Source organism: Abrus precatorius, unplaced genomic scaffold (genome assembly GCF_003935025.1).
Source record: "Abrus precatorius isolate BTA unplaced genomic scaffold, Abrus_2018 Scaffold5, whole genome shotgun sequence".
NCBI lineage: Eukaryota > Viridiplantae > Streptophyta > Magnoliopsida > Fabales > Fabaceae > Abrus > Abrus precatorius.
Genome location: NW_020874395.1, coordinates 9,135,769 through 9,149,207, shown reverse-complemented (window position 1 = coordinate 9,149,207; position 13,439 = coordinate 9,135,769). Strand labels below are relative to the sequence as shown.

The 13,439-nt window shown below is 27.4% G+C and overlaps 1 protein-coding gene across 1 annotated transcript; it reads right to left on the bottom strand.

Moving 5' to 3' along the window:
* Positions 1-2,802: 2,802 nt before the first annotated feature.
* On the bottom strand, positions 2,803-13,016 carry LOC113866615 (receptor-like protein EIX2). Its single transcript, XM_027501432.1, has 3 exons — positions 12,861-13,016; positions 3,127-6,856; positions 2,803-3,095 (listed from the first exon to the last, which is right to left on the bottom strand). Exons 1-3 carry the CDS (start codon positions 13,014-13,016, stop codon positions 2,803-2,805), a joined length of 4,179 nt encoding a protein of 1,392 aa, XP_027357233.1.
* Between the last annotated feature and the right edge of the window lie 423 nt (positions 13,017-13,439).

Sequence of the window (13,439 nt, the reverse complement as noted above, 5' to 3'; positions counted from 1 at the left end):
CTATTGATAAAAAAGAAACATAATTGCTTGCGCTTGGTCATTACAAGAAACTGAATATTGGATATGCAAGAGGATGATGGTCTTCATGAAACTGAAAAATAAGAATAACAATGAGAGTCACTGAGATGTATAAAAGAAATAAAAATATGTTGAATTGCTTCTAGAAAATATTAAAAAGAATCTTATTTTAAAAAAGAAAAATAACATTAACATGCTTCAAGAATTTGAAAAATAACAAATTCCTAAATCGATAATAGTCATTACCTTATAAAAAATACATTCATCACAATAATATTAGTATTCTTGTACATTTTCTTATACTTATATATAAGAAAAACATTCACCTAATAATATTAGTATCTTAAAATAACAAGAATCAAGATTTTTTTATTTATTTTAAGTTAAAATATATATTTAGTTCCGGTGGTTAATACTTATGTATAATTAATTTTTATACTAAAAGAATTTATGTTTTAATTTTTATACGAGTATTTTGTAATATTTAATCCTTGTCAATATCACACTATTTAAAAAATACAACTCAATTCATAGTAACTTTTATCAATGTTATTATATTACATTTCATTTCATTTCCTGTGCAAGATTAAAAATAAAAAATAAAAACTGAAAGCATTTTTCAACATTTTTTGACATGAATTAATCTCCATCTCAACATTTTTTTTAATTTCTTATAACTATTAAAAGATATTTTTCATTGGATTAGCTACAAGAATTAAAAAATAACTAAGTTATAATTTAGATTAGGTATTACCTACGCAACTCATCAACTTTAAAACACATAAAGATAAAAAAATCTTAAAAATAAAAGTTAATTACTGAAATTGTGAAAAACAATACAAAGATTAAGAAAAATGAGAGAAGATAAAAAGAATGAGGAAAGAAAATTATGAAAAGAAAAATAAATTAATGTGTTTTCAAGGATACACAATGAAAACTTATATATGTTAAACTTTTTGTTAAATTAATTAGTTAGTCTCTATAGTTTCTTTACAATTTTAATTAGGTCCTCCTAATTTAAAATCTTTTAATTAAATCGTTATAATCTTTTAGTTAAATTCTTGATAATTAGCATTATCTTTATAATTATATCTGTTAAGTATCAATGACGTGATATTTTTTTGAATTTTGTAATTTTTTACTTTTAATATTATTTTTATAATTCTTTTAAATAATTTTTTTAAAATTTAAAATTATATTATTATTGGATGATGTCTTTGATATTAAACTATTGACATTATATTTGAATTATACATATTGTTAGAGATAAATTTACAATAAAATTTCTTTTGATGTTTTACTAATTTGTTATAATAAAATAAGTATATAAACTTGGTCTAAAAACTTGAATTTACAAAAGAAGTTAGACTATAAACTTAAACTTTTTGAAAAAGTAATTTTCAAGAGTTTTCAAAGTTTTAAGAGTGATTTAATATCTCTTTTTTTTTTCTTTTTCTTTTTAGTGTTTTTGGTTTAGTATATTCTGATAGAAACATTATTTGTAAAATTTATTTTAATCAATAAAAAAATAACATGATAATAAGTGTTGATGTGTGAAAATATAATATGATATTGTAAAATTCTTACTCATTAACCATTCATATGATATAAGGGTTTCTAAATTGTCTCATGCCTAATTCAAAACTATTTTTATATTATTTAAAAATTAATTATGTTAAAAGTTAAAAAAATATGAATTGTTATAATCACAACTAATAGGGGTGGTCAAAAAATCCAATTTCATAAATCCAATCCATAACCAATGTCAAATTGGTTTTAAAAATCTAGATCCATATTAAACCAGTTTTTTTATTAACTATATTTGTATTACCAGTTTAGCGTCTAAATCCATTTTCTAAAACCGAATTTATTTTTAGTTATCCAAATCCACATGCATGAAGCAACCTTATATTTTTATTTACTAAATTTTGGCGTTATATTAATTTACAAAATTTTATTGTAACTATATTTTACTATTACTATTTTTTTATTAATCTTAATTCTTATAATTAAAATATTTAAAATTATTAAAATATAACAAATATTTTTAAATTAATTACTACTGTTATTTTTATATTTATGTTTATTTTTTAATTTTTAAAATATTATAACATAAAAATTTTATTATTATTTATATTATTAATTTTTATTTTTATAGGTTTTAATTTAAATTTTTATTATAAATTTCATTTATTAAAAATAAGTTAAAAATAATAATAAATATTTTATATACTTCTATATTTTTGCATCCCTTGCCCTTAGGGTCTTGGATCCGCCACTCCTTCTATACCTACCTATCTTAAAGGTCTTAAGGCTATCTCATTTCATGGGTGCATGTGCCTAATTCATCTCATAATATCAACTAATATCAAGCTTTTATGCTTGCTTCATCTCAAAGGTTCTTACGCATTCTTCATATTATAGACTTCTGTACCTACCTATTTCATAGGTCCCAAAGCTATCTCATTTCACGGGTCCATGTGTCTATTTAATCTTATGAGTTCTGATGTCAACCAATTTCAAGTCCTTATATTCGCATAAGTTCTTATTCATTAACCCTTGATACGAATTAAGGGTTTCTAAATTATCTCGTGCCTAATTTAAAATTATTTTTTATATTATTTAAAAAAATAATTATGTTAAAAGTTAAAAAGATATGAAATGTTATAATCACAACTAATATCACTCTATAATTTATTAAACATTATATTATAAAACTGTATGCTATAAACAATTTACTAATATTCTAGAATAACAATAAAAATGTATATTACCTGCTAACCTTTAGCCATTATTACCAGCAATGCTAAGTTTAATTGCAACCATGACATAAACACGGTCTATGAAATTGTTCAAGAACTTGAAATAAGCATGCCTCCAAGAACGCTTAATCAAGATTGAGCCGAAGATCCCCCAAAAGCCTATCACAAATCCAAATGTCATGCTAATGTAAAATCCACGAGTGAAGAGTGAATCATCTTTCTCTTTCTCTTTCTCTTGAATTGGTTCTTGCGGTGGTTCCCCTTCAACACACAATTTCTCGAGTGGCGCCCCACAAAGATCAAAATTATCTTGAACTGGAAGCATTGAAACTTTGTAATTGTGTACCAGTTGGAATTGCTCCACTTAGATGGTTATGCGACAAATCTAACATGGTGAGTCGATGAATTTGAGTAAGACTCCATGGAATTGAACCATCAAATTGGTTTCTTGATAAGTCAAGAAATTCAAGTGATGCAAGCTTTCCAATATTTGAAGGAATTTCTCCTCTCAAATTATTTCTTGATAAATTCAATGAAATCAGTGCAAATAAATTCTCTATTCCTGCTGGAATTCCTCCTGAGAAGTTGTTGCTGGAGAGATCAATGCTTTTTAAAAGGGAAAGCCCATAATTCTTGAACACTTCTTCCGCACCTTTCCACATTAAGATTGCATTCAAATCATAAGACGTATTTTCCGGCGCAAAAATCGTCGTGTTGACTAAATATAAATGCTGGGGATGATCCTTCGAGGAAGTCTTTCGAGCCATTGAAGTGAAATTTTGGAAGCATTTAGGAATTTGTCCAGAGAAATTATTGAGTGAGAGATCCAAAAGTTGAATGCTTTTTAGATAACAAATTTGTAATGGCAAACTTCCAAAGAATTGATTCCTTGCTAAGATTAAAATTTGCAACACTTGCAACGTGCTTCCAATCCAAGTAGGGATAGGTCCTGATAATCCATTTTCTGCCATATCTATCATTACTAACTTTGTGCAACTTCTCAACGAGAAAGGAATTTCCTCTGTTAAGTTATTGTTTCTCAATAGCAGTGCTTGAAGTTGAAGAAGTGATCCTATGGAAGTAGGAATCTTTCCTGAAAAATTATTATGACTCAAATCTAGATAAACTAGTGACTTGAATTGGCTCCAACAATCTGGAATTTCTCCAGATAATTCATTATGTGAAAGGTCTAATTGGTATAAAGTATCGGCTACACCGCTGGCACATAAAAATGGAAGAGAATTTGAAAATGTATTGTTTGATAGATCGAGAATCGTTGAATGTCGTAGAAATGGTGGTATTGGACCTTCAAATTGATTCGATGCAAGAATTAGAGAATATTGAAGATTCTTTAGTGGTAAATTTGAAACTACACCTTTGAGATTGTTATGTGAAATATTCACTGTCATCAACATTTGCGATGCTAATTTAGCCCAAAACCAACGTGGAACAGTATCTGATATTCCAGCATCAGAAATGTCAATAATTTGGTAGTTATTTTGTGTTTGCAACCATTTGGGAAATGCTGGACGTAGCGTGCAAGATCTCAATCCGATGGTGGACAACTGAAATGGTGGGACCCAATTGTGGGTAAATGCCAAGGCCAATGAGTTACCAGACAAGTTCAATGAGTCTAACTTTGACATATTAGCAAAGTGGGAGTCTGTGATCACACCTTTCATAGAGTTTGAATTCAAAAATAAACTCCTTAGTTCTGTTGGAAATTGAACATCTTTAGGAATGGTCCCATTAAGCCTGTTTTCACTAAGATCCAATGCTTTCAAAGATGGGAACAGTGGACGGAGGTTGGGCAGAGTGCCGTTGATTTGATTCTTGCTTAGATCTAATCTTTGCAATGAGTATCTAGCATATCTTGACAAGTGATGGATTATCGTTGGAAGCTCTTCACTCAAACTATTATTGGACAGGTCCAGTGATTGCAAAGTACCCGCATTTTGAAATGAATTTGGAGCTCCACTCTCTTTCTCCAATTGATCGAATGATAATATGCTGCTTTTAGGTGTCTTCACACCTAATCGATTCCCTGAGAGCATAACGCTTATGAATTTTGAAAACATTGAGAAGTCAGATATTGTGCCATTGATTTTGTTGCCATTCAGATTTATTTCTCGCAGTGAATATCCAGAACACCCAGACAAGTGACTAAATATCCCTGTTACTTCTTCGCTCAAACTATTATAAGAAAGGTCCAACGAATTCAAAGTACATGTGCTCCCAAATGATTCTGGAATTCCACCTTCCAAGGAGTTCGATTGGATCGACAAAGACTCCAACTGAGGAGGCAATTTGCTACCATCAGGTATTCCATTTAAATTATTGTTAGAAAGATCCAATGTTTTCAAAGTTGAAAACATTGAGAGGTCAGGCAACGTGCCATTGATTTTGTTTCCTTCCAGATTCAATTTTTGCAGTGAGTATCCAGCACATCCAGATAAATGATGGATTATCATTGGGAGCTCTACATTCAAATTGTTAAAAGACAGGTGCAATGAGCTCAAAACACATGCGTTCCCAAATGATTTTGGAATACCACCTTCCAAAGAGTTCCCTTGGATTGACAAAGACTCCAAATGAGGGGGCAATTTGCTACCATCAGGTATTCCGTTTAAATTATTGTTAGAAAGATCCAATGTTTTCAAAGATGAGAATACTGAAATGCCAGTTAAAAGGCCAATGATTTTATTAATGCTCAGATCCAACTCTTGTAATGAATATCTAAGACATCCACCAGACAAATTATGAAGAATTGATGGAAGATCTTCGGTTAAATTATTTTCTTGCATGTTCAAAGAACGCAAGGTGCATATATTCATGAAGGATTTCAGAAACCCACCCTTGAGTCTATTGCCGAAGAGATCAAGCCTCTCAAGTGAATTCATCATTACGCCAAAATGAGATGTGGAACCCTCCAAGAGGTTATAACTAAGGTCAAGCTCAATAAGATTTGAACTCATGTTTGACATCCACTGGAATATCATGCATGATGTGAAGGTGTTTTCAGAGAGATCAAGGATGGAAAGGGAAGTGGAAAGATTGAAGTTGGAAGGAGTCACTGAATGGAGAAAATTATCGGAAAGGCCACAATAAGATAAGCTTAGTTCTCTTAGTTTCGGTAGCTTAACAGTCTTAGTAGTAAAATGATTCGATGGGGAAGCCTCCAAAGGGTTACCACTAAGATCAAGCTCAACAAGGTTGAAAGTAATGTTTGACACCCATTGGAATATGATGGACGATGTGAAGGTGTTTTCAGAGAGATCCAAGACAGAAAGAGAAGTACAAACGTTGAATTTAGAAGGCCTCATTGAGAGGATAAAATGATCGGAAAGGCTACAATCACGTAGGCCTAATTCTCGTAGCTTTGGAAGCTTGCCAATCATTTGCGGCCAAGAATGAGAACCGTTGAGATTAGATACAGAGCGCAAGTAAAGATGGGTTAAAGAAGTGAGATTAGACAGCCACTGACCTCCACCGTGATTCCCATCATCCATTTTGAGAGCACTGTTATACTCTCCAAGATAAAGCTTTTGCAAGTTGAACAGGTTCCCAAGCTGAGATGGTATATTTCCTTCTAGAGAATTGCCACTGAGATCAAGATGCTGCAACATGGAGAGATTTCCAAGTTGACAAGGGATTGAACCCTCCAAAGAATTGTGAGCAAGATTTAAGTATTTCAAATGTGGGAGAGACCCAAATTTACTTGGAATTTTTCCACCAAAACCAGCATACGAGAGATCAAGGGATCTCAAGTTGTGAAGAGAAGAGAAAAACTCTGGGATATGAATATCTTGAAAATTATTCGAACTGAGGTTCAAGTACTGTAATTGTTGCAACTCCATCAATGACTTGTGGATGTCACCGCGGAGTAAATATTCTCCGAGGTCGAGCGTGAGTACGTGGGCAGTGAGGTTGCTGCAACGAATTCCCTTCCATTGGCAACAATCTGGAGTGGTCCATGATGAGAGCATGTTGTAGTCATCTACAAGTGTAGCCTTGAACTGAAGGAGTGCTTCCCTCTCTCTTTGTATGCATCTAATGGGCTGTTTGGCAGAGACAATCTGCAACACCAAACACAGCATTATTAATATGCCTTTCATCATTTTGAAACAAACTGAATTCATCGTTGACATCACAATTTAAGTGAATAGAGAAATAGATTGATTCTGGTAAGGATTTAGCAATGCCAACAGCTATATATATAATGGTCAGCTGCACTGCCAAGTCAGCATGCATTAGCCAGCCCGCGTTTTTTTTTTTTAAATTTATTTTTTAATATGTAACTATCTCAACTTATATATAATATGCTTGATTTTAACTTTTTAACTACAATAAAAATTTATTGTCATATGCTAATTATCTTTAATATTTTATTACTTATAATTATAAACTTTTTATTGATCTATATATTTATCAAATTAATATTTTTATATTGATAAATGAGTTAATTTGTTAACTTTTGAGTTTTGAATAGTTTTCAATTTTTCATTTTAAAATATACTAATAAATCACAATATTTTTATTACTTTTCTATTAATAATTTTTTAAAAATTTTATTATTTGTTTATATAACATTTTACTTGTTTTATATAATATAATATAATATAATATAGATGATGACTTCATATTTATATTTTTGCTTTAGTATTTTCTCCTTATAATTTCAAAATTTATAATTTTATAAACCAAAATTTTATTATGAAATATGATGATTTGAATTATATGTCTTATTTTTATTATTTTCTTGTCAAATTATATGACGTAACTCAATAAGATGTTATTTAAGTAAATAATGAAATAAGTTAACTAACATACATACAAAAAATAATTTTTAGAAAATTAAATTATTTTTCAAAAAATAATTAAATAAAAAATTGTAAATATTTTAATCATTAAATCTTTATTTAAGACAAATAATCATAATAAAATTACATAAACACAAAATATTTCTAAATAATTAAAACAAACGAGACGTAAATATATTTTATAAATAAAAAAAAAAACGTAAAGCATTCATTGTTCCTCACTCATTACTCGTAAAACAAAAAAATCTTTAGCTAAGAATTACAAACTCAAATATTGGATATGCAAGAGGATGAGGTCTTGAAGGAGCTGAAAAATAACAAAACAATATGAGTATCTTGAATGAGTAAATGAAATGAAAATCTATTAAATTGCTTCAAGAAAATATATAAAAAAAATCCTATAAAAAGAAGGAAAGGAAAATATCATTAACATGTTTAAAAATTTGAAAAAAAATTATATTATTAAATTGATGACAAATAACGTTCATCACTTTATAAGAAAAACACTCATCATAGTAATATTTGTAAATGTACATTTTTTAAGACTATATAACCAATAATTATTATTTTATTTTAGGTTATAATATATATTTAGCTCTTGTCATTAACACTTTTTTAGAAAATAATTTTTAGACTAAAAAGAATTATATTTTAATCGTTATACGAAATTTTTTTAACATTTAGTCTTTGTTATTATAATATTATTTAAAAATGTAATTGAATTAACAGTAAGTTTTATCAATAATGTTATATTATATTTCATTTTTTTATGCAAGCTACAGAATAAATAATAATAATATATTAGTTTTATTATAATAAATTAAAACAAAAAATAAAAAAATATTTTTCAACATTTTTTCCATATCAACATTCTTTAAAATAAATACTTATAACTCTTAAAAAATATTTTTTTATTGGATTAGCTACAAGAATAAAAAGTAATTATATTTTAATTTAAATAGGAATAACTTACAAAACTCACCAGCTTTATCTCAAAAATGAAAAATAATTAATGAAATTGTGCAAACAATACAAAGATTGAGTAAAATGAAAGATAATAAATAGAATTAGATTGATATTGGTAAGGATTTTAGTAATGTTAATAGTTATATATATAAAAATTCGTAGCAATGCAAACTCAGCAAGCTTGTTGTCTCGTGTTTTTTAAGTTTAAAGAGGACTTCTCTAAATTTACCCAACATGATAACCATTTTAAAGATAAACAAGAATTTTCTTCTTTCACTCCTAAATTTAGTTTCCATTTCTTCTTTATACTTTTTTTTTTATTGATTTTGATTTTGAACGTGAATTGAGAGTGTTGTTACAAATATTTATCAATGATTTTATGAATTCCTACCCTTACATTTGAAATTTCTAGCTATGCATTGTATTCGTTTTTCTTCTTTTAAAAGTTTCACACAATATAGAAGAATAATAATAATAATGAGGAATTGAAAAAAAAGAGACTTAGGAGAAAGTAGTTGCAACACAAATATTTTAACTAAGTTAATGTTCTTAGAAAAAAAAAACCTAATTAAAACATTTTTATAAGTTATAGGGGAAAAAAAAAGTAAAAGACAAAATATAAACTCGGTTTAAAGATGGAAAATAAAAGGTTAATATAAACCCTTCTTATTTCTGTTTTCATTTTCTGAAAATAGTTTTTATTTTCAATTTTTCAAAATTTGTGTTTGATTTGACCTTTTATTTTCTGTTTTCAAAAGCAGAAATTATTTTAAATATGTTTGATTAAATTATTTTCAATAATTAATTTATTTTTTATATAAAGTTTAAAATTACTCATTAATATTTTATTAATAAACAATTTTTATAATATATATCCTTACTAATATCAATTTTATTGCACTATTTATTTAACAAGTTTAAATATTATCACGATTGTTTCTTAAGATTCAAAAATAATAAAACATAAAATTATAAACATTTTCAAATGCGAAATATTATAATTTTATAATTTATTTTATTTTAATATTTTTTTTTATCATAGATTGAATTCTTTAAGAAAATCCTGGAGCGTCCAATACTCTGGATAAATCATCAATCAGTATCTCACGTTTATATAAAAGAAAACAACAAATTTACATCAACAATGTACCGTAAAATATACTTTAAAGACTTTATAAAAAAACCAAAAATTTAAAATGGTCTTTCAGAATAGACATTATTTATAGTCTCCTTCTATTTGACGGACGAACCTTACATGTAGCTTTTACTTTTACAGGTACCACACATCAATAATCCTTGCAAATTCTCATAAAAATTAAACTCTGGACTTTGAAAAAAAAATGGCATTAAGAATATCCTTATAATCTACAGAGTTCTTAGTGATTAGTTAATATTTGAAAATTTTCAAATAATATGACGCTTGTAAAACTTCAGAGGAACAAATCAAAGAAACACATATCAGTTTATAACGACCGAAAATGATTGAAGTTGATATATATAGAAATTTATGCATCGAATACTTTTCTTTTCCATTTCTAATTTAAATTTAGAATTTATTCATTCATAAATTATGAATATCATGCATATAAACATTTTAATCTGATATGTCATAAAAGTATTCAATTCTTATATATGAAAAGAAAAGAGTGATACACAGTAAAAAAAAGATACACAATAATTTAAAAATATATCTGTAGAATAACAAATACATAAATATATACATGCATATATGTATATTTATATATATAAATATAACTTTTTGTTTAAAGTATGGTGACAAAATTACATATTAACGTTTAGAAATGTATTTTGTAGAAGCTCTCTTAACTGATTTTGTTTAATAACTTTTTTAATCACTTCACATTTTTTAGTAATTAAATTCATGAAATCAATTCCTTTTATGCAATACGAAAAAGTCTATCTTAAAAAATTTTCTGAATTTTGCATATTCAAACAAATATTTCTTAAAATTAATTTTATATAAAACAAATTATAGTCCTAATAAATTTTTAACATAATTTATTTCAAAGAACATTTGGTAGGAAGATTATTTCAAGTATTTTTGAAAATTGTATGTCGAGAATATTAAATTTTCATGTTTGGCATAAATACTTTTAAAAAGTTAAGAAATCAGCATTTCATGAGTGTTTTTAAATTAATTTTTTCAAAATATATTATCACGAAAGGGGTAAAAATCTAAAATTTTCATAAAAGTATAATACTCTTTACAGTACAAAAATAAAATTATATTCATCAATGTTCTTAAATATAAAGGTAATTTTACTCTTTCTTTATTTTGTCATTGCTGTTCAAAATTTTTGTAGATAACTTGTTATTACAATAGAACATTATTTGAAATTATCATAATTCAAATTTTGTAACTCAAGGGATAACATCATCTAATATCATTGTATATACAATTAATTTAGTTTACTTCACACACATTTTTATATTATAACTGTTTTATATTATTTTTATTTTTATTTTTAAATAAACATAATTTAGTGAATAGTGTAATAAAATTTATCAGTTAATCATAGAGTAAAAGGAACTTTTGGAAAAAAAAATATTAATGTTTCTAATAAATAATATTTGAATCAAACACTATGTAAATATATAGTGTTTTAAAATTATTGTATAACATTCTAAAAAATAAGACATATTAAAAATATTTTTAACATTTCAATAAAACATAATTCTCAGAAAGACATAATTTTCAAGAAAAGAAATCCATTTCGATTTACTTAAATTCTTTGGAAAAATCATGGAGTGTTTAATACTCTTAACTCTAAAGAATAATAAATGAATTTATGAAATCAATTTCTTATGAAATCAATTTCTTTTATTTAATAAAAGAATAATAAATGAGTTAAGATCTTAAATCTCTCCTGATTTTAAATATTTAAACAAATATTTCTCAAAATTAACAATATATAAAATTGAATCTAGTCATGATAATTTTTTCACATATTTTATTTCAATCAAACATTTAGTAAGAAGATTATTTTAAGTATTCTGTGAACTTAAAGTTAGGAATGTTAAATTCTCGTGTTTAGTATGGATAGTTTAAAATTAAGAAATTAACATTTCAAGGGACATTTCAAGTTAAGTAAAAATTGTAAAATATCAATTTATTTCTAGTGTGTCCAATACTCTAATATACTAGACTATTGTTAAACATCAATCAGTGTCTCAAGTTTATTAAAATAAAAAACAATAAATTTATTTCAATAACGTATCGTAAGGGAAATTTTAATGACTTTATAAAAAAAACAAAATTGTAAAGTCGTTTTTGAAAAATATCAATTTATATAAATATTTAGGATATGTTTGCGAGAGAGTTTTTAGAGAAGAAGAGAAGGGAGGGTTTATTTTTATATTTTAAATAAATATATTTAAAATTAATATTTTTTAAAAATAAAAGATATAAATTAATATAATAATAAAAACTTAATGTATTAATAATATATTTGCCATTCTAAATAATATATAATTTTTTTAATATAAAATTAAAAAATAAGCCCTATCCTCTTTTTCCCTCTAAAAACTCTCTCCCAAAGATACTCTTAAAAAATATTTATAAAAAGTCAGTACCAAAATGAATAAAATATTACATATAAGTTGTAATTAATTATTTTTAAATTAAAACTATACATATTTGAGCCAAGAATTGTAAGGCTGCTGTTTTTATGTAATTATTTAATTATAAACCCTGTTAATTAAGGGTAATGTAAATTTGGATTATTTTGAATGAAATATAGAGATTGTATATGTTCTGTGTGATGAACTGAGTTTAGTTTAATATGTTGTGCTGTGTTGCTGTCGAGTAGGAGCTGTAGAATGAGTGCTGAGTATGCTGAGAGTCGGAATGGTTCAAAAATATGGTTTAGAGTTGATGACATTTCATCTGAGAGAGAGAAATTAAAGTTTGGATGCAAGGAACCTCGCCCAGGTAAGGAGGGATCTCGTCCAGGCGAGGGCTGAGCTAGCTCAAGCTGTAAAACCTTAATTTAATTTCAATAAATATGGAATTTCACAAACTTTTGAAATAATAAAAATTTCCATTTCAAACCAAGTTTCATCAAACAATTTCAAAATAAGAAAAAGGATTACAATTTCTATCAAATCACTACTACAGGACCTATTTAAATTACAAATTTCCAAATTTATATCCTAGTCCTATAGCAGTTCCATTCACCCCTTTCACTGAGTCTGGTGCTGATCGTCTTGGTTACCTGAAAAATGAATGTAAGGGTGAGTACTTTATTTCCCTCTTGGGTGGCAGCTCAAAAACATCATCGGGAAAAACTTCCAAGAAGTCTCTCACCACCAGAATATACCCCAGCTCCACCGCGCATTCAGCCTTCATCGAGAACATGACCATGAAGGCCTTAGCGTTTATTGTGTTCTCCCACACTCCTTGGCTCATAAGCCTTGGAACCTCTGTCATTGTCGCACCGAAAATCAAAGTCTTCTCCCTACAGTCCAGCAGCACACGGTTGGCAGCAAGTCAGTCCATTCCCAGAATTACATCCAGCTGGGAATGAGGCAAACAAATCAGATCTGCCTCAAATTCTCTACCATGCACCATTATAGAACATCCCAAACACACCCATGACATCACAACCGGTTTACCCGTAAGGGTAGTCACCACAATGTTGCATAGCAATTCAATCACATACAAACTCAGACTCTTCACACACACCACAGATATAAAAGAGTGCGTAGCACCCGAATCAAACAGCACATCAAGCAATCGACCCTTAATAATGCATTTACCTCGGATCATCTCCTTTAACTGTGAAGCCTTTGCCCCACTCATAGCAAAGACTCATCTCAGAATTCTCAGCTTCTGCCCCGTGCTCGGCCCTGC

Coding starts and splice junctions, on each gene's coding strand:
- LOC113866615 (XM_027501432.1), bottom strand. CDS start 13,016: ATGACAGAGGTTCCAAGGCTTATGAGCCAAGGAGTGTGGGAGAACACA. Junction 6,857..12,860: donor TGGAAGTTTTTCCCGATGAT/GTTTTTGAGCTG, acceptor TTGGTGTTGCAG/ATTGTCTCTGCCAAACAGCC. Junction 3,096..3,126: donor AAGTGGAGCAATTCCAACTG/GTACACAATTAC, acceptor CAATGCTTCCAG/TTCAAGATAATTTTGATCTT.